Source organism: Pelodiscus sinensis, chromosome 3 (assembly GCF_049634645.1).
Source record: "Pelodiscus sinensis isolate JC-2024 chromosome 3, ASM4963464v1, whole genome shotgun sequence".
NCBI classification, from domain to species: domain Eukaryota; kingdom Metazoa; phylum Chordata; order Testudines; family Trionychidae; genus Pelodiscus; species Pelodiscus sinensis.
This window is the reverse complement of record NC_134713.1, coordinates 156,161,762-156,189,722: the sequence shown is the minus strand read 5'-3', so window position 1 is coordinate 156,189,722 and position 27,961 is coordinate 156,161,762. Positions and strand designations below refer to the sequence as shown.

At 45.2% G+C, this 27,961-nt stretch overlaps 1 protein-coding gene across 4 annotated transcripts in view; it reads right to left on the bottom strand.

Moving 5' to 3' along the window:
* Positions 1–27,961, bottom strand: part of DNAH14 (dynein axonemal heavy chain 14) — a 599,282-nt gene that overhangs the window by 272,829 nt on the left and 298,492 nt on the right. For all 4 annotated transcript variants that reach the window (XM_075925276.1, XM_075925277.1, XM_075925279.1 and 1 more), the window contains 4 exons: positions 27,174–27,263; positions 26,738–26,872; positions 19,043–19,258; positions 6,051–6,126 (listed from right to left, as the gene is read on the bottom strand). In XM_075925276.1, the coding sequence (XP_075781391.1) occupies positions 6,051–6,126; positions 19,043–19,258; positions 26,738–26,872; positions 27,174–27,263 (517 nt within the window). The remainder of the gene's footprint in view (positions 1–6,050; positions 6,127–19,042; positions 19,259–26,737; positions 26,873–27,173; positions 27,264–27,961) is intronic.

The window sequence follows — 27,961 nt, the reverse complement described above, 5'->3', positions numbered from 1 at the left end:
ACGCACGTTAGAAAGGGCATGAACAACCAGCGGTGCAGGGAGCATGTGCGGCCCGGCCCGGTATAGCTATGAAATCTTCCGATCAGTGGCGCCGGGATGGACCCGACACCTGGAGTGGAGCACCCACGGGGCCACTCGAAGAAGAATCTCTACTTCAAGAGTCCTGGTCTTTTTTGCGTGTGCAAAGTAGGTTCACTGGCTACATAGTATATCAAAAGTGCCTTCGGGGCCACTAAAATACTTCAACTCTCCCTTTACCTCTTTTTAATATCCTTTATGTGAACTGTCTTGAAAGATAGCAGATTCTTCTTTGACTAAGACAACACTACAATGCTTCAGAGAAGCTTCAGTCTCTGTTTCCCCTTGGTTTGATAAGGTATATAAACACTCACACTTCAATCAGAAGATAACCTCTAATAGGAGGGCAGAGAAGACTTCCCTATTAGCACCATAGCTACTCACTATGGGTATGTCTACACTACGGACATTAGTTCGAATTAACTTTGATAGGCGCTACACTAGCGCTCCGCTAGTTAGAACATAATTCGTAAACCTCATTCTAAGAGGACTAAGCCTAGTTCAAACTTACTAGTTCGAATTAAGGGGTGTGTAGCCCCTTAATTCGAACTAGTGGGAGGCTAGCCCTCCCCAGCTTTCCCTGATGGCCACTCTGGCCAACACCAGGGAAACTCTACTGCCCCCCTCCCGGCCCCGGACCCCTTAAAGGGGCACGGGCTGGCTACGGTGCCCGTGCCAGGTGCAAGCCTGCCAGCACCCAGCTAGCAGACCCTGCACCTGGCACGGCTCGAGACAGCCACCCGATGCCCCCCAGCCCTCCCCCTCTTCCTGGGACCAGGCTGGCGGCTCCTGGGAGCTTGCCCGGGACCGCAAGAGGCGGGCGCCCGCCTGGTCTAGTGCGGACATCATGGACCTCGTCCACGACCTCCGCACTAGGCACAGGAAAGTGGCCATCTAGGGCAGGAGAGCTGCCAGCCTAGCCACCCAGGAACAGGTGTGCGTGAAAATCAAGGTGGTCCACTGAGACCCCCAACCCTGAGCCCTGAGCTTACAATGGCCGTCCTGGGTCAGACCAAAGGTCCATCTAGCCCAGTAGCCTGTCTGTCAAAAGTGGCCAACCCCAGAGCCTCTGGAGTGGATGGACCAAAGACAGTTACCAAGCCATTTGTCTCGTGCCATCCCTCTCCAGCCTTCCACAAACTTTGAGCAGGGACACCACTCCTACCCCCTGGCTAATAGCACTCCATGGACCCAATCTCCATGAATTGATCTCACTTCCCTTTAAACTCTGTTCTAGTTGTAGCCTTCACAGCCTCCTGCAGCAAGGAGTTCCACAGGTTGACTCTTTGCTTTGTGAAGAACAACTTTCTGTTACTAGTTTGAAGCCTGCTACCCATTCCTTTCCTTTGGTGTCCTCTAGTCCTTTTATTATGGGAACTAATGAAGAACTTTTCTGTATGCACCCTCTCCACCCCACTCATGCTTTTATAGACCTCTATCCTATCCCTCCTCAGTCTCGTCTTTTCTAATCTGAAAAATCCCAGTCTCTTTAGCCTCTCTTCATATGGGACCTGTTCCAAACCTCTGATCATTTTAGTTGCCCTCCCCTCTCCCACCCTCTCTTTTCCCCTCTCCCACCTCCTTTTCCCAGTCTCCCCCAGCTTTGTTCAATAAAGAGAGATTCTATTTTTGACCACACGTTTTCTTTATTTTGTACATCAGGAAGGGGGGCTAGGGAAGGGTAAGTGGAAGGAGGTGAGGGAAGAATGGGGTACGAGCCCCTGATGGGGAGGACTGGGCTGGCTCTGCGGGCTTCTGGGGGTGGAAGCTCTCCTGCAGCCCCCCAATTGCCCCCTCTTCCCAGATTGCAGCCTGTGGCAAGTGCAGCCGGTCTGATGGCCGAGTGCTGTGATGTGCCCAGTGTGGGTACTCCGGGCAATCCAAGCCAGGACTGCTTTGCAAGCGGGGCACCCCTGAGAACTGTCTGTCTGGGGTGGGTGTCGGGTCCCTTTAAGCACAGCCCTCGGCTAGCCTGCCACAGGCTGCAATCTTATCTAGGTTTTCTTGGAAGCTTCTGCTCAAGATTTTCTCCTCTGCTTGGGTAATAGTTCTTTCATGGATATATGGTGTTGGTATTGACTAATGGATAACTATACTGGCTTTGATAGTGAGAGATCAGGTCTCTCTCTGATGGCAGAGATGGTTGAGGGGAATAGGCCTTTCTCTGATTGTTTTAGTGGTGCAAAGACTGATGCAAACTATTGACGACAGAATCTTCCCAAGTCCAAACAAGACCATTTGGGTGGCCATATGGTAGAGATGGATGCATCAATCTGTCTTCTTGACACCAGGCTGCCATTTGAGGTCTAACCTCCTGCAATATTCCAATGTAGGAAAGGAAGTGATGTGTTCTACAGTAAACAAGAGAATCATGTTCCAATATCTGAGAGTTGAGGAGGAGTCCTCTTCACTATTCTCCAAAGAGTAGGATAAGTGTTCAGCTTGTAAAGTAAATGAGGGCGAGTGTGGTACAGTAGATGATAAAAAGTCTGATAGCAGATCGTAATAAGTGTTGGCATGGATAAACCCTCAGTACCCATTAACAAAGGGGACATCAGCTTCAAAGATAGTAAAAAATCCTAAGAATATCTAAATCCCTGTGGTACTGATGCCATCAAAGACAAGTCTAAGCAAGAACCAATGAAGGGTGGCATTAGTTCCAACATAGCTGGTCCTAAGTACCTGGCATGAAAGAATTGACTCTCATTCCATCAGTACCATAGACAGTTGACCAGTCTTCTGTCTTGCTGACACTGACAGTTGCTCAGGAACAAGCTTAGAATTCTTCTCAGAAAGTCTGCAACTCTGGGTACGGCAGGCACTCCAGCGTGGTACCAATTCAGTCTTTGATGAATGACTTTTTGAAACTATTTTTTATTGGTATCATGATCACGTAGAACTGCATGGAATTTCTCTTGGGATCTGAGGTCTCCATAACCCTATTATGCAGTGGTGACAAACTTCTTAGGATATTTACTCTTTACCTCTTTTTGAATAGAGCAAGACATCAAAACTACCTTTCAAGAATTTCAGACTCCTAGACACAAATGGTACTGCTATATCCTATAACTCTAGCAATATTCCATGACAGAGATATTGAGGTGGACAGGGCACTAACTGTACTAGGATATCTATGTACAGTGGAGCCCTCCGACCCAGATTCAAAACCAGTCTTAAGGCTTCGTCCATTGGGATCTACACATGAGGGAAATGTAGATCTTGCATTTACTCAGAATTTTCACATCTCCCAAACAGCAGAGGCACTGATAGCCAGCCTCATGACACAAGAGGCAACTAAATCCCTGGGAACCTGATATTCCTGAGCTCACCTTTCTATGAGGAAAGATATTAAAATCTAGATATCTATATTTATCTAACATAGCTTTTTAATTTTTTTAAGGAAAAAGGAAAACAATATGAAATATTGCTAAATTGACTAATAACAAAAACAGGCACACAGAAGACTCCATCCCAGGCAAAAGGCAGCTGAGAGAACTGAGGTCAGTTCACCCATGCAGCCTCTTATAGTCTCAGTGTGGGATACAAGGATGTGTGGCATGCATGCCTGGACTGAACAGGCACAGATACCCAAAAGTCTCCAATGAAAGGTGCAGGTGTACCTGAAATGGAGTACTCATAGGGACACTACTCAAACAAGTCCATGAACAAAAATCTCTAGCTTCAGTTTGGTGTCTCTATTAGCTTGAGCTAGTTGGAACATCAGGAGGTGCTGCTAAAACTCAAAGTAGTACAGTAATTCCTCATTTAACACTATAGATGCGTTTCTGAAAATGTCCGTACTAAGCAAAAACATGCTATGCGGGGTAAAATTTCCCATTAAAAATAATGGAAAAGGTGGGGGTTGCGTTTCAGACGGTGGTGGCAAAGTCAATTTTTTGTTTGTGCTCGGTCATCAATGTCAACATTAGATATCTAGCAAGACAAGTTGCCATGGTTTGTTAAAACACAAAGATAAACACGTGAGTGAGAGGAGGAGCGCTGTGACCATGTATATTCATCCGCTCATACCTATTGCCACTGTTTTCACCAACTTATACCACCACTTGAAATAGTCCACCACTTGATTATTTTTGTGTTATTTCGGGGACAGTCATGTTATTTGAAAAATGTTCCCTAAAAAAAATCGTGCTATTGCAAAAACGTGTTACGCGGGAACGTGTTAAACAAGTAATTACTGTAATGAATTGAGATGCAGTAACTTTAGTAACAAGAACTAATTAACTGTTCGTCCAATCATTCTATGCCACTAATCAAACCACTCTGTATAACTGAAGTGTTTCGCAATGTAATCATTCTTGTTTCATTAAAGCTTCTGAGTAGTAATTTGAGTATTAACTCACTTAAGCTAACTGTTGCAGTGAAGAAAAAACTTGAAAGCATACATCACTACTTAGTTTACAATTCAGTTTAAGATTTTCAGATAATCTACTTATCAAAGATGATCAGCAACTTTTGTGGTTACAAAGTCTCGACATTAATAAAGGATAAGACAATATGAGAATTTGATACAAAAATATAGCACTGACAGATAAATGCCATGGAGCATAGCTAGAAAGTTTGTTAAAAACAGTTACAAGCCAACTAATAAGTTACCTGTAACTTTATTCCTGCTGGGTGAAATTCTTGTATCCTAGCTCATGTTGTACTGTTACCCCCTTTGAACTGCATGGTTAGCCAAAATTAATTCTTGTGATTTGTCTCCATTTGAAGAAATTGGTGATGGAGCCAGGCATTTCTTTGATGCAATCTTGTTTATTTACAAAGAATGTATACAAAGTTCTGTTTGCTTGTACACTTTAGGATTTCAACAACAGAAGACAGTTTCCATGCTCTCAGCTGCAAAACCCCTTTCCAGCCAGTATGTACTAAGCCCCAAAGCTCTCTCTTGGCTTTTTCTCAGGGTCACAGTACCAGGGCTTCTCTCCTCTTTCTCTACTTTTGTGGTGTTTTTGTTCCTTATCTTACACATACAGACAAAAACAGCAGTCAAATCAACGCCCCACCCCCCATGCCTGTGTTTAGGTTTAGGCTATCATGAAACCCCTTCACCTACAGCTCAGATTGAGTGGTCTTACACGTGGTCTATATTTTAGGTAGCAGCTCCTATTATTTCATTTCTCTAAACAAAGGGACATTTAATTGTTTCTTCATTTATTCTAAGTAAAAACTGGCTGTTATGCTCATCAACTCCATTGAGATTTTAACCAAGATTTTAACCCTTAATAACAATATCTTACAGAAGGACTAATCCCACTGAAGTCAATGAATCTATATCTGGAACAAGATATTACTCACTGTAAAGCTATTACAACCTGGCTCATAAATAGCTGCAATTGTTTAACTGGGGATACTTAAGAAAATTCTGTTTAAGTGAGTAAAAGTTGCGTGCCTATTCTTCCTTTCCTTGGGGGCACTTTGAGGTAAAGACAATTTTTTTAATTGCAGAATTTATATTCTATTACACATGAACCTCCATACTCTAGGTGTCCCTAATCTAGGAACACTCATGGTAAGGACCCTAGGAGGCAGAGAAGGAAGCAGCTCTGCAAGATATCTCTCTCCCTCCCTCCCAGCTGGGGAAATGGAAGCACAGTGATGTGCTTCCCAAGAGGTTTTCTCAACCACTCCCATAGTGACAGGGGGTAGTACCTGGGAGTGCAGAGCTATGTATGATCCTAGGAGTGAGGAGCTAGGTTAAGTGCCCCACATCCATCCCCCTCATGCTCAGCCCCCACAGTGTCCTCCCTGACCCAGCAAATTCTTTAATTTGCCATACCATCTTTTCAAGGGTTGCTGCATTAATGAGACTCAAGTGTATCAGCTTAATTGTACTTCAATTATAAAACCATTAGTCTTCGAGATAGAAATAGTAATAAGCTAGACTTCAGAGAAAGGAATTTTGTTTGTTAAATGTTTGACATTTGTTCTGTTTATACAGTCATAGCACTTACTGCGAGAGTCTGAAGATTCTGTTACTTGTTGGTTTTCTGCAGACACAGCACCATCAGTTAGATCCATTCCATACAACTAAAACAAATGGTAATATTTACAGTATACATTACTGGATAACATAAAAGTTAGATCCTCTTGCCTAGAGCTGAAGATTTGTCAGGGATATTTTTAAATAAAAAAATCACAGAGCCTTCAAAGTAAATTTAGTAAAAGTCATGGAATGGGGGAGGGGAAAGGTGCATAAATTCATGGTATGGAAATTTAATAGTACTTCTTTAACTATAATGTACAGAAATCCTTCTTCTGCCTCCTTTTTGACCCACTGAGGTGGCACCTACCACCTGCAGTAACATGTTCTGCCCCAGCACAGTAATATTAATCTAACTTGAGGAGGAGGAGAGGTTCTAGGAGACTGCTGGAGAGTAAGTGTGCCTGTAGACCTGTCGTACAGGATTGGGCCCAGTACCTCTTTTGGGGAGTCACAGCGCTACTCAGGATTGGCCTAACCACTTCTCCATAGTCACAGAGAAATGGTTGAGCCAAATTTGAGTGAGTAGTACTATGATTCCAAGCCAGACCCAACCAACTCCACTGGACAGGAGTTACCACTGCAGAATGAGCTCTCCAGCTTCCCCTTTCCCTTCTATAGGGCAATAAAACTAGAACCTTTCTCCCATGTGACCAGTGGTTCACAACCCACTATTTGGAAACCATTTCTTTATTAAAGTGACAAAGAAAAGTCATAGACAAACAGAAAAATCATAGGCTGTGTCTACACTGGGCCACTTATTCCAGAAAATCAGCCACTTTTCCGGAATAAGCTGCGAGCTGTCAACACTGGCCCTTGAATTTCCGGAAAAGCAACGATGCTCTACTGTACAAAATCAGCCGCTATTCCGGAAAAACTATTCTGCTCCCGCTCAGGCATAAGTCCTTATTCCGGAACACTGTTCCGGAAAAGGGCCAGTGTAGACAGCCCAGTAGTCTTTTCCGGAAAAGCGCGTCTACATTGGCCACAGACGCTTTTCCGGAAAAAGGGCTTTTCTGGAAAAGCAGCTTGCCAATGTAGATGCTCCTTTTCCGGAAAAACTGAAAACGGAATAGTATTTTGTTTTAAGCAGTTCCGGAAATTCATGCCAGTGTAGACACAGCCATAGTGTCCATTATGTTTTTACCTCTGTGAAAAATATGCAGCCCTACTCATGCCAGTTATACAACAGAGGAATACTTAAAAGAAATACACTTCCTTCCCTTCCATACTATTATTTAAAAGCTGGTCTGACTGAATTATGGAGAACATCTGACTCGTGTGTAAAAGTCAGGTTATCCAAATATTACTAACAAAACAAACAAGAAGGTCAGGCATTCTGGATGTTTCATTTTCTTTGAACACAAGTCATTGGTACTGCTTGTTAAACCATAGGGCTACGTCTAGACTGGCCCCTAATTCCGGAAAAGTCATGCAAAGCAGGTAAGTCAGAATAGGGAAATCCGCGGGGGATTTAAATATCCCCCGCGAGATTTAAATAAACATGTCTGCCGCTTTTTTTCCGGCTTGGGGAAAAGCCGGAAAAAAGCGTCTAGATTGGCGCGATCCTCCGGAATAAAGCCCTTTTCCGGAGGATCTCTTACTTTCAAGTAGGAATAAGAGATCCTCTGGAAAAGGGCTTTATTCCGGAGGATCGCGCCAGTCTAGACACTTTTTTCCGGCTTTTCCCCAAGCTGGGAAAAAAGCGGCAGACATGTTTATTTAAATCCCGCGGAGGATATTTAAATCCCCCGCGGATTTCCCTATTCTGACTTACCTGCTTTGCATGACTTTTCCGGAATTAGGGGCCAGTCTAGACGTAGCCTAGGAGTGTGTGACAGGGCCCCACACTGGCCCTTTAAGGGTTAAAACCCAGTCCTGGGAGAGGGCTGGAGCTGTGGAGCTAGCATCTGTGGCAGGAATTAGCCAATTAGGGCCCAGGTGAAGGCAGTATAAATAAAGGCTCCTGGAGGAATAGAGACAGACTCACTCTTGCTCTAGCTGTGGAGCAGGAGGGGCCTAAGGTTTCCTGATATAGAGCAGGGCTGGGTGATGACAGGCAGGGCTGAGGAAGCTCTAGCAAGCAAGCTTCTAGGTGGCAGGACCTGAAGCAAAGCTTCAGGGTACTAAGTCTGTGGGGAGGCAGCCAGGATAGAAGACAGCAGTAGATCCTCACCCCTTTGCCAATGATGAGTGGCCATTTCAGACTTCAGTTTGCCCCTGTGGAAGGGGCTAGATGAAAACTGGCAGTGGGTCACTGAGGCAAGGTGGGCATAGGAAATTGGGGGTTCCCAGAGGGCCAGAAAGTGGGGGCACTGCAGCAGGGCAATACCCAGAGGAGAGGTCCAGGAGGGACGTGGGTCTGAATGCAGAGGTGGAGGGAAAATAGGTAAAAGCAGGTGAGACATCAGCTGAAAGGGGGTGCTCCAGAGCTAAAAAGCTAATTCTCAAAGTGTCCAGCAGGTGGCACCTGTGGCAGTGAGGCCTGCCCTGTTACAGAGGTTATTTTTACCTTGAGCAGTAATTGGAGTTTGGTGAGATAGTATCACTATGGGTGCTCCACTTCGGGTGTGCTTGCATCCTTGCACTTTTGATCAGAAATTATTTGTATAGCAATTCCTAATAGGCCCATGGTTGTGCCCGACACGTCCTTGTGCTCTGCACTGAAGCTATATTAGGTTGCTTGGCCAAACAGTTCTCAGTTCCTTCTCCATGACAAAGGCCCACTCGGGAGACTCCAAATCAGGGTGGAAGGCCAGCAGGTAGTGGAGCACCAACAGGGACATGCATCTCAAAGAAATCCAGTGACTGCACAAGGTGAGTAAACTCTCCAAGTAGTGTTCCTGTAGGTGCTCCACTTCAGGTGACTCCTGAGCAGGTAACTCCTATTAAATTGGTAAAAAGTTCCAAGCAAAGTACAATAAGAGAGAAAAGAACGGTTACTTACTTGGACTGTTGTTCTTCGAGATGTGTTGCTCATGTCCATTTGAATTAGGTGTGTGCACCGTGTGCACCGTGTCTTCCGGAGCATTTTCCCTAGCAGTACCTGTAGCGCTGGCAGGGTGTCCCCTGGTGTGGCACTGCCATGTTCCTTCTTGCCGGACACTCTGACGAAGGGGAGGTAGGGGGGGAATCGAATGGACATGAGCAACACATCTCAAAGAACAACAGTTACAGGTAAGTAACCATTCTTTTCTTCGAGTGGTTGCTCATGTCCATTCGAATTAGGTGACTTCCAAGCCAACCCCACTTCAAGGAGGAGGGGTCAGAGCATTCAGGAAGAGAAGTCCACGAAAGTTGAACAATCCAAACAAATTTATTCAACTAAGCGAACACAGAAAAACTGTAGAAAGTGCAATGTGGCACAGATAAAACAAACATATTTACAATACAGAGCTGAGGACCGCAAAGCCCAACCCTGTATCCTCCCTAGCCTGCTGTGCCAGCGCATAGTGTGACGTAAAGGTATGGAGTGACAACCACATGGCCAGCCTACAGATTTCAGTGATTGGAACCTGTGCCCCAAAAGCTACAGAGGACGCCTGCGCCCTGGTGGAATGTGCTGTAACCCGGGGTGGGACCTTCCCGGACAAGGCATAACACTCCCTGATACACCCTGTGACCCAATTGGACAACCTCTGGGTCGATATGGGAGCCCTTTCATTCTGTCAGCGACAGCCATAAACAATTGTGTGGATTTGCGAAAGAGCTTAGTCCTACCAATATATAAAACTAGTGCACATCTAGCCTCCAGGGAATGGAGCACTTGCTCCTTAGGGGAGGCATGGGGCTTTGGAAAGAAAACCGGGAGGTAAATTTCTTGGGACAAATGAAACGGTGACACCACCTTGGGGAGAAAAGCCGGATGAGGGTAGAGCCTCACATTATTGTCAGTAAACACTAAGTAGGGTGGGTTTACTGTTAACGCCCTGAGCTTGCAAACCCTGCGAGCTGACGTAATGGCCACTATGAACACAACCTTCATAGAGAGGTGCTTCAAAGAACACGTGGCCAGCGGCTCAAAGGGGGGGCGACACAAGTCTAGCCAACACGTGGTTAAGTTCCCAAGTGGGAAGAGGGGGTCTAACGGAGGGATACAACTTATCCAAACCCTTAAGGAACCTTTTGACCACAGGGTCAGAAAACAGAGAAACTCCTGCCGAACCAATATGGAAGGCAGAGAGAGATGCCACATGGACTTTGATAGAGGAGGTAGAGAGGCCACTGGACCTAAGTTCAAAAAGGTAGTCAAGAATGGACAGGACAGGTTCACGGGACGGGTGCACTCCCCTTCTGGACGCCCAAGACGAGAAGCGCCGCCACTTGGCTGCGTATGACCACCTGGTAGACAGTTTCCTAATACTTAGGAGCACCATCTGTACCTCCTGGGAACATTCCTTTTCGGTTGGGTCAGCCATGGATAAACCAGATTGTCAGGTGGAGAGAGCTGAGATTCGGGTGAGCAATGGTCCCCCCGTCCCAGGCGATCCCGAACTGGCGGGAGCATTACAGGCTCCTTGCTGAGCATATCCACCAGGATAGGGAACCAGAACTGCCTGGGCCACAAAGGGGCTATCAGGATGACTGTGGACCTGAAGGTCTTGACCCTGGTCAGAACCCTGGGAATTAGGGGAAACTGAGGGAAAGCATAAAGGATGCCTGCCAGCCATGAGACAGTCATGGCATCCCCCCTGGAGTGTTCCCCAAACCCCAACAGGGAGCAGTAGCTTCGGCACTTGATGTTGCGTGCCAAGGCAAACAGGTCTAGTAAGGGAGAACCCCACCTGCGGAAGATCTGACAAAGTGCCGAATCCTTGAGAGACCATTCGTGGGCTCCGAAGGATCTGCTCAGAGCATCGGCCAGCAAGTTTTTGCACCCTGGCAGGTACTCTGCCTGCAAAACTATGTCGTGCTCTATGCACAGGTCTCAGAGGCACAGAACCTCTCTCTCCCTCTTAGCGCGCGGCTTAAACGACTTGCAGATTTTACAGGCGTCTGTAAGATGGCCCTCACCCAGATACGTCAGACAACTGTCATGAGGGTCTCCTCTGGGCATAAACTTTGCGCAGACAGCGCTCGCCTTAAAGCCTTTTGGCCCTGGCATTCCTCACCCCCGAAGGGGGAGAAGAAAACAAAGAGACACTAACTATGGGTATGTCTACACTACCCCCCTAGTTCGAACTAGGGAGGGTAATGTAGTCATACGGAGTTGCAAATGAAGCCCGGGATTTGAATTTCCCGGGCTTCATTTGCATAAAGCCGGCCGGCGCCATTTTTAAATGCCGGCTAGTTCGGACTGCGTGCCGCACGGCTACACGCGGCACGAACTAGCTAGTTCGGATTAGGCTTCCTATCTGAACTAGCTGTACTCCTCGTGGAACGTTCCACGAGGCGTACAGCTAGTTCAGATAGGAAGCCTAATCCGAACTAGCTAGTTCGTGCCGCGTGTAGCCGCGCGGCACGCAGTCCGAACTAGCCGGCATTTAAAAATGGCGCCGGCCGGCAATATGCAAATGAAGCCCGGGAAATTCAAATCCCGGGCTTCATTTGCAACTCCGGTTGCCTACATTACCACCCTACTTCGAACTAGGGTGGTAGTGTAGACATACCCTTAGATGTCTGACTACTCTGTCTTTGCAGTACTAGTCTCACTTGGAGCCTTCGTGGAACTCCTCTTGGGACCTGAGCCTCTGTAGCCTTCTCATAAGACAGTGACAGAGGTGGGTTTTTTTTAACGATGTATTCCTCTCTCCTTCTGCTTAGAGACAGATGTTTAAACTTAATTTCTCTTTTTTGGAGAGGAACATAACCCTTGAAGGAAGTGCAGACTCTGTCTCCGGTCAAAGGCAGTTGAGAAAGAACTGAAAGTAGATTTTCCTATATAATTTCAGAGCAGAGCGAGAGTTTGTGGGGGCACACAAGAGGCAGAATGGGCACTATTAGCCAAAGTCTCCAATCAAAGGCTTAGGGCACAAGTGTATCTGAAGTTAAGCACACAAAGAGACGTTACTTCAAGAACTATGGCTTCTGTTGGAGGTGGGTAGTTTAAGGCAAAAAACAAAACAAAACAGAAGAAAGAGTTACTCACCTTGGTGCAGTAGTGGTGCTTCTTTAAGATGGGTCCCCATGGGTGCTCCACTCTGGGTGCTGGTGCGTCCTCGCGCCAGCGACCGGAGACTTTTTCCAGCAGTTTCTGCTGCACCGCGCAGGCACCGTAGCACCCTCTAGTGCCATTGGAATTCTTGGGCGCCTGCACGGCATGGCTCCTCCGTTCCTTCTCTACCTTTTAGAGTAAAAGGCTCCAAAGCAGGGGAAGAAGGGAGGGTAGTAGAGCACTCACAGGGACCCATCTCGAAGAAGCACTGTTACTGCACCAAGGGGAGTAACTCTTTCTTCTCCTTCGAGTGGTCCCCGTGGATGCTCCCCTCTGGGTGACTACAGAGCAGTTGTTGGCTCGCAGAGGTGGGTTTGGAACCGTCTAGTAGTCACTGTGGACAATACTGCGTGTCCCACCGCCATGGACGATGCTATAGAAGAAGAGAGTGTGTAATGCCGTGCAAAGGTGTGGTCAGATGACCAGGTGGCGGCGTTACAGATATCTTGGAGTGGAACATTCTGAAGGAAGGCAGTTGTGGAAGCCACGGCTTTTGTGGAATGAGCTGTGATGTTGCCAGGTAACTGCTTATCGTATAAGGTATAACAAGTTCAAATGCAAGAAGTAATCCAATTCGAGATTCTCTGAGACGAGATTGCTTGTCCCCTAGATCTTTCGGCATAGGAGATGAAAAGCCTAGATGAGGCTCACCACAGCTTTGTGTGGTCAACATAAAAAGCCAGAGCATGTCAAACGTCTAAAGTGTGCTATGCTGCCTGGATTGGGTCAACATGAGGCTTCGGAAAGAAGGCAGGTAAGTGTATGGGTTCATTCACATGGAAGGGTGAAGAAACTTTGGAGATAAATTTTGGGTGGAGTTGGAGTATTACCCTGTCCTTTGTAAATACGGTATATGGTGGGTCAGCCATTAAGGCTGCCAGTTCGCTCACCCTCCTGCTGGAGGTAATTGCGACGAGAGAGGATACTGTCATGGATAAGATAGAGCAAGAACAGGTGGCCATTGGCTCGAATGGTGGCTTTTTGTCAAAGTTTTTAGAATGTGATTCAAATCCCAGACAGGGGCCGGTGGACGGACCAGCAGGAATGTGTTTTGTAAGCCTTTAAAGAAGTGTTTGGTCAATGGATTAGCGAGGAAAGATGCACCATCCGTAGGATGATGAAAAGCCACTATAGCAGCAACATGGACCTTGACACTGCTGAGTGCAAGGCCTGACTGCTTGAGGGATAACAGATAGTCCAGCAATACAGGTACAGAGGTAGACTGTGGAGGATATGCATGTAGCCGACTATACCAATGGGAAAATAGCTTCCACTTGTATAAGTAAGCCCCCCCTTGTCGGTTTATATAGTACATACACATAGTGTTGTCTGTCATGATGGTAATGGACTTGTGCATTATGTACTGTTTGAAGTGTTGGCACGCATATCTGACCACTCGTAATTTGAGGAGGTTCATATGGAAGGTTTGCTCCGTGAAAGACCATTTCCCTTGGCCTGTGTTTTTTCCTAAATGGGATCTCCAACCCATAAGTGAGGCGTCTGTTACAACTGTGATTATAGGAGGAGGACGCTGAAAGGGAACGCCCTGCAGCATGTTGTGTGGAATTGTCCACCAAAGCAAGGAGCGGAGGATGCGTGGTGGGATAGCAACGAGAGTGGGAAGCTGGTCTCTGGAGGGTTTGTAAACCGTTGCGAGCCATGTCTGAAGAGCTCTCATGTGGAGACTGGCTAAGCTGACAACGTAGGTCGTCGAAGCTATATGTCCAAGGATCTTGAGACAATGTCTGACTGTCACGGTCGGAGTTAATCACACCGACGAGATCAAGTCACAAATGGTAGCAAACCCTGTGGTCGGGAAGCGTAGCTCTCGCCGTAGTTGTGTCGATGAGAGCACCTATAAATTCTAGCCTCTGAGTAGGGAGTAAGGTGGATTTTGCATAGTTTATGTGAAAGCTGAGGCTGAGTAGAAGGGCTACTGTATTGTCTGTCATGGTTTTGGTTTCATGGAAATACACGCCTTTTATAAGGCGGTCGTCCAGGTATGGGAATATTATGGTCCCTCATCGGCGCAGTGATGCCATTACGACTGCTAAGGTCTTGGAAAACACTCTGGGGGCAGTCGATAGGCCGAACGGGAGCACCTGATATTGGTAGTGTTGATTACCCACCGTAAGATGTAAGAAACGTCTGTGAGCAGGATGAACCATAATGTGAAAGTAGGCATCCTGGAGGTCGAGAGCCAATAGTCAATCTCCTTGATCGAGAGCGGGAATTGTTGCTAGAGTAACCATCTTGAAGCGGTGGTACTCCACGTGCTTGTTGAGGTGCCTGAGGTCTAAGATGGGTCACCATCCTCCCGTCTTCTTTTGGGTTAAGAAGTAGGTTGAATAAAAGCCCCGGCCGTGGAATTGAGGAGGTACCTGTTCCACTGCACCGAGTTGAAGAAGACATGCAACCTCCTGTTGGAGAACTGCCTCGTGAGATGGGTCCCTGAAAAGGGACAGGGAAGGAGGGTGGGTAGTGGAGGTAAATGGGATAGAATAACCATACTGGATCAGTTCCAAAACCCACTTGTCTGAAGTGAGGAGAGACCATTGGTGAAAAAAGGCCCGGAGGGGTTGGTGGAACTGAGTGGTGTCAGCTGGCGATAATGGTGGATTGGCTATGCGGTTCTTGACTTGACCTTCAAACCTGCTGTTTGGTTGCTGACGGGTGGATTGTGGGGTGTTGTTGGTGTTGCTGTTGGGGTCTACTCCTCTGTGGTCTTTGTCTCGGGCAAAAGTCGGTTCTGGGTTGCTGCCTGAAGGTGTTTCTCTGGCGTTGGTATGGCTGATATCTGGTTCTCTTGAACGGGGGAGTGTACATTCCCAGTGTCCTGAGAGTCGTACGAAAGTCCTTCATTGAATGGAGCACTTCATCCGTTTTTGCCACGAAAAGGTTGGCTTGATCGAAAGGTAGATCCTCAACCTTTTGCTGCAGATCCCTGGGTATGCCAGATGCCTGTAGCCAGGATGCTCTGCAGAGGACCACAGCAGAGGCCGTCACACAAGCTGCAGTGTCTGCTATGTCCATGGAAGACTGTAGGGCTGTACGAGCAATGTTATGGCCCTCTTGCATGATATTAAGCCAGGTTGGCCTCTTGTGCTCCGGTAGGTGTTGGAGAAGATCCTCTAATTTCGAATAGTTGGCATGATCATAGTCTGCTAGCATAGCTGCGTAATTCTCAACTCTCAAGTGTAGCGTGACTGATGAGTAGAATTTACGCCCCATAATGTCCACCTTTTTATGGTCTTTATCCTGTGGGGTGAACCTGAGATTGGGTTGTTTGCTCTGGTGTCGAACCGAATCCACCACCAGGGAATTCGGAGGTGGGTGCGTAAAGAGGAAGTCCATATTTTTAGGAGCAATAAAGTATTTACGATCTGCCCTTCTGTTTGTTGGAGTGATGGACACTGGAGTTTGCCAGATGTTGTCGGCTGGGTCCATAATAGTCTTGTCCATGGAGAGTGCTAATCTGGAGGTAGTTGTAGGTTGTAGTGTGCAGAGAAGGAAATATTGTTTCTCCTGCACCTCCTGGAGATCCCTTTGTTGAGCTATAGCCACCCTTTTAAAAAGGCCCTGAAATTTCTTAATGTCGTCCCCAGATGGTGCAGCTTCTGGTATGACGGCTTCGTCCGGAGATGAGGATGAGATGTCAAGTGGTGATCTAATTTCTCCCTCAGAGAGAGAATCATGTGCTTCCAAGGGGGCTAGAGAGTTTGGCTCAGTGGCAGAAAGCGTGGGAGCAGAAGGCATGTCGGGAGGAGGAGGCCTAGAAATGGTCGAAGGCGCTCGATGGTGGCCCTTTTTTGAACGTGGTTCGTAGGGTTGCCATGGGGTGACGTATGGCGGTGGTGTGTAAGTGTATTGTTGGGCATACCATGGGTGTGGAGAAGGAGGGTATGCATACTGAACCACCGCAGGCTGCCAGGAGGGAGGTCTGTGCTCTGGGCTAGAGTGCTGCAAGGAGAATCTGCTTCTTGTTTCGGTGCCGATCTCACTGGGGGATTGAGAGACGACCGAAGAGTGGTGGGACCTCCCTGAATGAATGGAAGATCCCGGGGAAGGCGGTGCTGAGGACGTGAGGCTCCGGGTCAGAGATCGGTGCCGTTCATGCCTCCCGGTCTGCCCCAATAATGGTGGAAATGACGGTGCCGAGGCCCGATCAGGTGCTGAAGTACCGGGCAGTGGCATGTCAGTGTGACCCTTCTTCAGTGCTGGGCCTGGTGTCGGCCTTGCATGGTGCTTTGGCCGGTCCTTGTGGCCGCCTGTCAGTACAGTCGGCACCGATGGTATCTCCGGTGCCGAAACAGTCTGTAGCTGTGTCGGCTCAGAGTGAGCTCTCTTATGCAGTGCCAATGGTTTAGGCGGTGCCATTCCCGAAGTTCCTGGCCTAGGTTCGGTACTAACCCATGCAACCGACGGCGACGAGGGTCGTGATAGGCTCGGGGTTAAACCCATTTTTGAGGTCGCTGGCCCAGAGTGGGTAGAGGGAGGATTTTTCTCCATACTCTTGCTCGAATGAGCTACTGTTGAAACCGTATGAGAGTCCTCCGAAGATAGGCGATGAGACTTCTCATAAAGCAAGGTCTTCAATATGTTGGCTCGGTCTCATCGTGCCCGCGCTGTTAGTTTCGAGCAGTGGGGCACTTTTGAGTTTGATGTGCCTCCCCAAGGCACTTAATACATTTGGAGTGCCTGTCTGAGGAGGGCATGGCATCCCGACATGACTCGCATCTCTTGATGCCCGGGGAACCGAGCATGAGGTGTCGGGGAAAAGCGGCAAGCGCAACAAGGAAAAAAAAATTTTTTTTTTAAACTGACAGGGGAGGAGAGGAGGGCTAAAAATCTTGGACTATGAGGAAACTATAGATTAAAACTTGGTTTTTGTCTATTTTTAAACAGGAATAAGGAGAACAGTTGGCTCCGTCTGCTGCCGAGGACGGTAGAGAAGGAACGGAGGAGCTGCGCCGTGCAGCTGCCCAACGATTCCAATGGCATTAGAAGGTGCTACGGCGCCTTTGCGGTGTGGCAGAAATTGCTGGAAAAAGTCTCCAGTCGCCGGTGCGAGGACACAGCACCCAGAGTGGAGCACCCACGGGGACTACTCGAAGGTGAAAATATTTTGCTAGATTCCAAAGCTTGCTGTTGTTCAGCCATTCAATCCTACCAATTTATTCACTGTCAGACAAGGAGAAATTGGCCTTTTACAGTTTCTTCTGACAGGAGATAAAACATACTTGTAGCATGTATAAATCTACATATAAGTATATAATAGCACTCAGTTCAGGAAAGTAACATACATAAATGTGGGAGGCCATCCATTCCCTCTGATCCGGGGTGGAATTTTTTTTTGGGGGGGGAGGGGGAGGTCAGGGACCACTGGCCTACAGAAAAGTCAGTCAGGGGCCACACACAAAACAGGATCAACTTCCCCTCCAAAACCACCTCACTGATGTGACCCCTGACTGAGAAGGAGAAAGACACTCCCCACATTCCCCTTGCACACCAGAGCTTAGAGGGGCTCAGCCTAGTAGATGTTGTGTGCTCCAGCCCCGTGGTGGGGCATCAGGGATGGTTAGAGTGCAACTGCTGGCTCCCCGATGGTTCAATCTCAACAGTGAGGTAGCAAAATTATTTCAAATTTTAAATTTGGAGTGAGGTGGAGTAACTTACATTTCTACCTCTAGATTTATTAATTTACATTTCTTGCATTTAGTTTTCAAATGAAAAAGATGACAACTGCTAAAAATGTTAAATGTAAGCAAGATTCCTATGCCCAGCTACCAAAACCTTATTATTATCTCAATATCAATGGTTCCTGAATAGAGCAAAAAACAGCACATGCAAGAAACATGCACCTCATATAATACCAGATATATAAATGCTTTTCTGACTTCTCCATTGCATTCAGTATTTGCTCCTTTAGTTCAAGATTTGCTACTCTCTATAGTAATTTTTCTGAGCACAATAATAAGCCACAAAGTATTTTGCCTGTAGGATTGGGCAATAAGTATATTGGGTAGGATTCTCAACCACAGCAATGTACTGTAGCACCATCCTCTCTCTTCAAAATTAAACGGCCAAAGATGACTAAACGGGCTTAAAAAGTCCTAGTTCAGGCTGTGCAAAGATTCCTTTAGGGCAAGAATTAAGGAACAAGCTTTAACATTTCCTTTCAAAAACCCCCTCGATAAGTTTTGATGTAGCAGCATGTTAGGGACAGAGCCACAGTAAAAGGTACTGCCAAGATTCTGGGTAGTGCAATAGCCTATAGAAAAGGCAGCCATAACTTAGTCAAGGGCCATTCCAGTCTTCAAGCCACCTTAGGTTTACTGCCCCTGGGTTGGCAGTTCTGTAGCACACCTTAACTATTAAATATAATTTAACATAGCAGCTTTATTATTTAAAAGCAGAGCTACTTTTTGAACCAACAATGCTTGCAAATAAAATAGGCTCACTGATTTTTTGGAAATTTCCAAATATGTGGGGCAGTCTCAGATTTTACATGTTATTAGGATCTGAAGCTCTTTGATGGCCAAATATTGATCTCATTATCAAGGCAAAACTCACTGATTTCTGTGGGAATAAAATTTGGTCAAAGAGCATCAATTGACATTTTGCTAGCTATTCCTGTTGGTGGGAAAGAATAAGGAAGAAAGAAAAGGATGACTGTAGCTAAAGGAAAAGGGTAGAAAGTCCAAATAGCCACCTGTCCAGTCTCTCAAAACCTTACAGCTGACCCACTTTATAAGTTAACATTATGTCATACAAAACAATAACATATTCCTTATAATTATTAAACTCACAGTGTAAGAGTCCTGGATTCTTGTAGTTGCATCAGTGTTTGCTTCCTTTTTCTTAGATTTTTTGGTTGAATGTTTTGCAAATGTTCGAACTGCTGATGCCAACAGTCCATCAGCCCACTCCATAGTATTAGGATCAGTCTCTCCATACAGCTCGCTAACACTGACACACTTTGGGTTTAACACAAAAGTATCCACTTTTCCTTTCTTTGGTGCATTCTGAGGTAAAGACTTTTTTTTAAAATAGCAGAATTTGTATTCTATTAAGCTTAATTCTACTTCAGTTATAAGGTCTTTAAAGTTAATGATGAACGAGAGCATGCTTTGCAACATCATTTATATACCACAAAGGGTCGACTCCAGCAATCCTTAGGCCATGAGTCAATAAGGTATTTGTGCATGTACACACTGATTTCAATGGACTAACATATATACATAAAAGAACTTGTTGAATTTAGCCCTGAGTTGTTACAGCAGCACAGCTTCACAACTGCACCACTGTAATGTTTCAGTGTAGATATTCCATACAGTGGAATGAGGAGGGGGGTGGGGATGTTATCCTGTTGGTATAGGTAATTGACTTTCTTCAGAAGCAGTAGCTAGGTAAAAAAAAAAAAAAAGAATTCTTGACCTTGCACTGTTTAATGGAGGTTACATCAGCTTAACTACATTGCTTAGGAGTGCCAATTTTTTTTTACACCCTTAAGTGATATAGCTGGGTTTACCTAACTTTTCAATGAAGACCAGGCCTCAGTCAAATCTTCCATTAGTTTCACAAGAGACTTCAGGACCTTGGCAAATAGGTATGAAATGCACCACAAGTGTGTTTCATTTAGATGTGAATAGTATAAAGAAGCTTTATAGAGTTTTTAAACTCTAAGTCTTGATACCAATCTGAGTTTTTCTACTGAGGATCAATTTAGGACCAGCTCTTTTTGATGTGGTGGAAATGTGAGCATAAAATATTGTAACCTTCATGATAGTAAGGCTTCAAAATAACATAATACTAGACAACCAAGTATGATATTTATTTTCATACTCGGTATGTTAATTAGAATTTATATTTGTTTTCTTATTCAAAACTAGAGCTAGGTAGCCCAATGAGTTAATGTACTCGTCACAGACTGCAGAGGCCTGATTTATAACTTTTTATGTGTCTTAAGTGAAAATAAGTATGACCACCACACAATTTTAGTAGCCTAAAACTGAAAAAAACTAGACCAGTTGCAGACAAACGAGAATGTGTAGGAAAGCTTGCACAACCATTGCTGATACGTTAATATTTCAAGACTGGGAGACCCTAACATTCATGGAAATTAAAAAAAAAAGAAAAATGTGTTTTTTAATGGAAGAATATAACACTACCTTCTCTCTCCAATTACTTACCTTTCATAACTGTTGGTCTTTGACATGTGCTGCTCACATCCATTCCATTGTAGGTGAGTGCACTTTCCAGATGCACTGGTGCTGGAAGTTTGTCTCTCAGTAGTATCTGTAGGGGAATGGCTCTGGCAATTTCTGGAATGGCACACATGTGCCAGTATAAGGTACATCACCAGGCCCCGCCCTTCAATTCCTTCTTAATGAAACTCCAAAAGAGGGTGGTTAATGGAATGGACATGAGTAACACATCTTGAATAATAGTTACGAAAAGGGAATAACCATGTTTTCTTCTATGGGTATGTCATGACCATGAGGATTAGCCAGCAGCCTGAGGTCTAAGGGGTTAACTTTGTCCCTTACCTAACCAGGTAGCCGGCAGCCAATAGAAATGTAGGTTGGAATTTCACACTGGGACAAAGGAGGGAATAGGAACAAACCCATAGCAAGTATACCCTGACAATTTTGGGCTCTGATTTAAAAAGCTGCAGCTTTCCTGGGCAAACACAAATCTTTCCCTTCCCCCATGTGTTCAAATTCAGAACTCCCTATCCCAAAGACAAAGGGCTGGCTGGGTGTGTCTCCCTTGCTCACAATGGCCATTGCATTTTCCTTCTCTCCACAGCTAATCAGGAAGCAAGCAGTCCAGACACTAACCTGGCACCCTGCTTTCAATCTAGTTTTCCAAGTGGGCCACTGCCTCACAGAGAGAGGGCCTACGTGAACTGGCCTGGTAGACTTACAGATTCCTTGTCCACTCACAGAACCAGACTGGAACCATTCATGTTTCAGCAACATACACTTCTCAGCAAGCTAGTCAAACAGTCACTTGGTCACCAGAGGGCTGTTTCATCTCCCTGGCTGCTTCTACTTCACCTGAAACAACCTCCTGTCCCTCTGCAACTTCCTCACCCTTGTCCACATTAGTTCTTTCCAAATGCAAGTCATCTTCACCCCCTTCAGGCACAGCAAACTCCTGGCCAACATCACTATAAGGATCCTCTTCCCTATGACCTTCTGTAAGCAAAAGCTCACCTTCCCCCGGCCCTACAGTAATATCGCCCTGCTGAGCCACCACCAACTCCTCCTGAGTTTCCTATATCCCCTGAATAGGTAGGTCTACACACAACCCCCCTTCAGGAAAACAAAGAGATTTCCCTGGTAAGAGGTCAGAGACCTCTCCCTCCCCCTTGAAGCTTTCTAGACTGCTACACGCTTCCATACTGTCTGTAGGTACTACACTTACCCCACCCTGCTGCTCCCTGGGTGACCTGGCTAGGGTAGTACTCTGATCACACAGAGTCACTCTCCTCCCTCTCAGCAACACACCAGCAACAGGTAACACACAAGCACCAGACTTGTCTGATCCCTGGGATCCTGACATGATACTTACTGGATCCACCTAAATTACAGCACCACTCTCCCCAGTAGACACAAACCTAGGGTCCTTCCCTTTCTGGGCTTCTGCTGTCCCCAGAACTAAATCTGGATCCACAGCACTCTCCTCAGCCATACCAGGCTGACAGCCATACCAGGCTCACACTGAGCACCTTCACACAAACTACTGTTAGCTTGTGCAAGTTCAGTTTTACAAACTTCACCAGCCAACAACTCATCACCCTCCAGAGTTTTATCTTTTTCTTCAACTAAAACTTCACTCTGGCCAGCCACTCCAGACTGTTCCAGAGAAACACTTCCCTGATTTCTGGGCTCTCCTTGCCCTGTTTCTGATTCCAGCCTCACCTCTGAGGCTTCAAGCAGACCAGCAGGAACCTTACTCACAGCCACACAGCTCTCTCCCTCAGGTAAACATTGAAAGAAACTTTTACCTTGTTCCTAGTAGGATTGACTAGTCACAGACAACTTCTTAGAATCACACTCACCTCTTTCACAAACCTTCCTGTTAACTACAGGCAACACAGAAGATTTACACTCATACATGTTCTGGGGCTGGGTTAAGGTACCAGCCCAATTACACATATTAGCCCTGCCATAATCACACCTCATGCCCACACAGTTATACACTGAACTCCTGGGAAGATACAGTCTCTGTTGTTCTTCCATTCTCTGGGTCTGGAGTTCCTTGGGATGTTGAACAGTGACTGCAGCATTTGTGGGAGCAGGGTGGTTAGTTGGTGAAGTTGATGCTTCTGCTCCTGTTTGCCTCCTCCCTGCCTTTATTTCTGCTATCCTTGCCTCCATTTCCACTACCATCCACCTTATCTCTGCTTCTATTGCTGCTAGCTTCACCTTTTGTTGTAGGCGCTCCATGTTTATGAAAAACTCAATCTTTTTCTCAGTTAGAGGTTTGCCTGCCTTTAAGGCATAATCCCACATAGAAGGCATTGATGAGGGGAGAGCAGGGCTGCTATACCTTGCCCTCTCAAGGTTATTCCCCTCCTGGACTCACAGGGACCTACTCTTGTCTCCTCTCCTTGGGTATGAATCTGTCCTAGAGCTGGACATCATGCCTTAACTACCTCGCTATCCAGTTGTCCCGAAAGCTAGAACAAAACAAACTGTTTGGGTAGGATGATCTGTCTCTGGCTTAAGATTAACCTTCTGTCTGTGTCTCTCCAAGGCAGCACAGAAAACAAAAGAAAAAAAAACAAGAGAAAAAAACCTGCAAAACTTGCAACTCAAAAGAAAAACGTGTCCTTTTAAAAATCCTGGGTTCTCAAAATGATCCCATCGCTATTCCACCATTTCATGATTTGTTCCCCACTCTGGCATGATAAATGCAGAAGTGGGGGCCCGCAAAAGTACCCAAAAACCTTATACTCCAGGCTTTGGTATAAAACTTCCCCCCAAAATCTTAACCTAGATTTTGGGGATAAAAATCCGCTGCCACCACCCAAGTAATGATAAGAAAACCAGGGGAGAGATCATTTGGGAAATCTCACCCCCTAAGTAAAACCAGGACACAAAAATTAACCAATACCAGGTTAATAAAAAGGAAAGAGAAAGAACTTTTATTATCACCACAATACTTCTGTTACAAGCATAATGACTAGATGGAAAAGTCACCAATTAATAAACTCATGGGGGAATTCCACCATGAGCCAAAACTTAGTAACAAAGGAGAGAATTTTTTTTTAAATGCACAGACATCAGATCCCCATTCCCAAACCATAAAACAATAAAACCTAATGGACTTATCTAAACTTTACCCTACTTACACATACTGTAATGAAGAGTCTTTTCTTGGAGAGACACATTTTGTCTGTCCCCGTCAGTAGCTGGAGAGAAACTGCCCTGGAACAATGAAGGAAATACCAAAAATTCCTTTGTCCCAGTTTGAAATTCCTACCTACATTTCTATCAGCTGCCAGCTACCTGGTTAGGTAAGGGACATAGTTAACCTCTTAGTCCCCAGGCTGCTGGCTAACCCTCATGGTCATGATAGGGTACTTGTTCATATCCATTCCATGTAGGTGACTCCCAAGCAGTACTTCCAAAGATGCACAGAGTCCATGGAATGTCAATTACAACACAACTCTGCCAAAGCCAATGTTGTCTCTGGCCTGTTGGATGATGGCATAGTGCATTGTGAAGATGCGTACCAAATACAGAATCCTAAAACTGAAAGGGACCCGAGAGGTCATCAATTCCAGTCCCTTGCACTCATGGCAGGACCAAGCTCCATCTAGAGAAGGGGTGGGCAAATTCTGGCTCACGGGCTGGATCGGGTCCACAGGGTTAGTCTCTGGCAGGCCCCTACCTCCATGTTTAGCTGTGCCTCTGCAGGTATCAGAGGATCACAGCGCTGGCTGGCCATGAATTGCTGTGTGTGGCCAATATGAGGGGTGGGAAGCAGTGTCCTTGTCTGCAACACTTCCCAACACTCGTATTGGCCATAAACAGCGATTTGCAGCCAAACAGAGCTACAATCATCCAATACTTGCTGAGGCGCAGATAAACATAGCAGCAGTGGCCCACCAGGGACTAACCCTGAGGGCTGCCCTTTTTTTTAATTGCCCACCCCTGATCTAGATCATCCCTGACAGATGTTTATCTAACCTGGTCTTAAAACCTAATGATGATGGACATTCCACAATTTCCCTAGACAATTTATTCCAGTGTTTAAACACTCTAACAGTGGGGTCCTGTAGCACTTTAACTTCACTGCCCCATTGCTTCCCAGGCAAAAGGGACAACGAACCACTGTCACAGCAATGCTGCTGGACCCTTCTAACAGGGCCACTAATATGTGGAAGCAAAAAGTTGGCCATGTGCAGGCCAGGCAAGCGACTGGTTCTTACTGAAGTGCTGTACAAGCTCACTTTCACCTGGGGGAGGTAGGCATAGATGAGTCAACAAACTCCATTTCCCCTGCCAGAGATTTGGTTGAGGCTGGCTGCCCAGGGGTACCTTTCCAGCTCCTTTTCTGAGTCTGGGGGTGGATGAGAGATTGCTGCTGATCACTTTTCAGATATTGCAATATCTGAGGGTTCCAAAACTTCCATGGAATTGACCACCGTCCCTGCACCCACATGCTTTCTGACAGTCCTGGAGCATATCCCAATGGTACTGGATGACTTTGGCTGTTGTGAGGTCTGGCTTCATAAAGAGCACCAAAAAGCCAATATCCTACTCCCACTTTTTGGTATGCAGCTTAAAACTTTTGCAAATGTGACACTTGTTGCTTATGTGAGTTTTCCCCAAGCACCCAAGACAGCTTTGCTGGGGATGCTGAGGAGACCAGATTTTTTTACTGTGTTCACAAGACTTGAAGCCCAAGGGTCACAGCATGTCCCATCCCAGGGCCAAGTCCCGTAGGGTACTAACTTCTTCTACACCTGTAATTAAACTAAGAGAATTACTAAGAACTACACTAGAAATTACTCTCAATTACATACAGTAAAAAAATACTAACCCCCCCCCCCCCACAAAGAATAAAAACTTGCCAAGCAAAGGGAACATTCCAGCATCATAACAGGCAGTAAGAAGGAACTAAAGCAGGGGGCTAGCAGTAGTGCCCCTTATAGTGGCACATATATGTACCACACCAGATCCAATCCTCTATGGCTAGCACTGAGGGAAAAACTTCTGGCACCAGTGCATGTGGTGAGCACACACACACGAAGATAAACAAGCATTCAAAGTAGCAGCACATTTTTGGCCAATTTTAAAAATGAAAACTTATTCAAATGACTGGAATATCTCATGTTAATTAGCTACCAGTTTAACTAACTGTTAAATATTTAGGAGGTAGCCGAGTTAGTCTACCAGACCATTTGTTGGTTTTTCTGTACAGACTAACAAAACATATAGATGGTATCATGAGCTTTCATGCGCACAGCGCACTTCTTCAGATGATGTTAGACTATAAAATGCTATCAGACCATTTGTTGTTAAATATTTGTATAAAAAAAGGAAGAATGATTTACGCTTTATACTTCTTTACGTATATCTTGTGGCACTGCCCTCTAGATTTGTCATTGCTAAGTTGTGCTGTAACATATATAAACTTTTTTTGTGGTTCAGTATCATGCAATAAATTCTTAATTGCAAAATTATTACTGGGTTACAACTTATCTAAAATGATTTGCACTGTAAGCCTCTTATTTGTCATCCTGCTGTAAAAGGCTAATTAAACAAATTAAATTTGACCACAAGATATTGACTTTCATTAATAAAACATGAGAGTGTAATATAATGTTTTTGAAATCTAAATAGATCTTTTTCAGGTTTTTTAGCTGACAAGTATGTCTGATTAATTGATACTAAACAATAAATAGGGTACTAAGTGATTCAAGGAATTGGTAACGAGACAAGGTGTTTCATTACTGGTTCAAATTAAGCAATGGTTTGTAATGACTAAAAAAAAAGTTGTCTCAGTCCACTTCCTGGTAGACAGATGCCTGTATCACTGATTTATATGAACACACTTAGTGGCAGTCACTAGAAAGGCCAAGGTCTGAATGAATAGGCATGAAGAACAAATTACCTCTCAGCCAGAGGTGGTTTTCCCAGTTCAGGGCTCAGGCACAAAGATTGAGTGTAGCAAAGAAACTGGCATAGAAATTTGTTTTTCCCAACCCCACACTTGTAAGAGCAATTTTCAAAAGTGCCTAATAGACATGGGCACCCAACTCCTACTGATGTTCAGTGGGAGTTGGGCATCAAATTTTATATCTCCAGTATACACAGATATTAAAGCACCCAATTTTTAAAAAGAAACCAATATAGAACATAAAATTATGACCTGTCAAGAATTATGAATCAGGCTTTAAAATAAATGCTTTCTTTAACTATTAAAAATTAAATGAAAACCAGTAGCTTAAACATACAAGAGTAAATATTTGAATATCTTACCTGCAAAACATTAACATTTTTTGAAATTTTTTCCAAACACACAGTTGGTAAAATTACCAAGGCTTTTTCTAAGATTGTTCTAATAGTTGTCTTCCCTCCACCTGTAGGGCCTACTAACATCACACCAACGCGAGCCTGAAAATATATTTGCAAAGATCAGCTAATTTCTATGTGGCACTGAAGCTTATTGCTAAAATGATAAACTATTAGAAAAAATGAGAATGATTTAGTTTCCACAAATCTAGAATTTTTGTATGAATCCAATATTGTTTCTGAAATTTTTCTTTCTACTACAATATCAATTTTGTAGTTCTCAACAGGCTTGTGATTATATTATGATCTTTTGGATATGATCACATTTCTTCAAAAAATCTTTTGGATTTTTATCTCAAATTCAAGGCATTTACCATATCATCAAATGTTCTGTAGCACTTACCAAAATTTGATTGTGAAACTGTAAGACTTTTTCTATCTGAGTTGCCCAAGGCTGCAAATATAATTGTTGTATTGCAACAGCTATCGCTTTCTAAGATTAAAAAATAAAAATTATGCGGTTAGCACAGTAATAGTATGTAGAAGAAATTAAAAAGTAAAGTAACTGCTTCTGAAGTAAATGCATTTTTCTGAATTTTTTTTTCAGGAAAGCAGCAATATCAGCAACAGAAGAAATTAAAAAAGTAGATGATTTCCTTAATACCTGGGGCTAATAATAGACATAGAATACTAGAACTGGAAGGGATCTTGACAGATCATCAAGTCCAGTCCCCTGCCCTCATGGCAGGACCAAGCACTGTCTAGTCATCCCTGATAGATGTCTACCTAATCTGCTATTAAATATCTCCAGTGATGAAGATCCCACAACCTCCCTAGGCAATTATTCCAGTGTTTAACCACCCTGGGTATGTCTACACTACCCCGCTAGTTTGAACTAGCAGGGGTAATGTAGTCATTCGCAATTGCATATGAAGCCCGGGATTTGAATTTCCCGGGCTTCATTTGCATAAAGCCGGCTGGCGCCATTTTTAAATGCTGGCTAGTTCGAACCCCGTGCCGCGCGACTACATGCGGCACTGAGTAGCTAGTTCAGATTAGGCTTCTAATCCGAACTAGCTGTACTCCTCGTGGAATGAAGAGTACAGCTAGTTCAGATTAGGAAGCCTAATCCGAACTAGCTACTCCGTGCCGCGTGTAGCCGCGCGGCACGGGGTTCGAACTAGCCGGCAT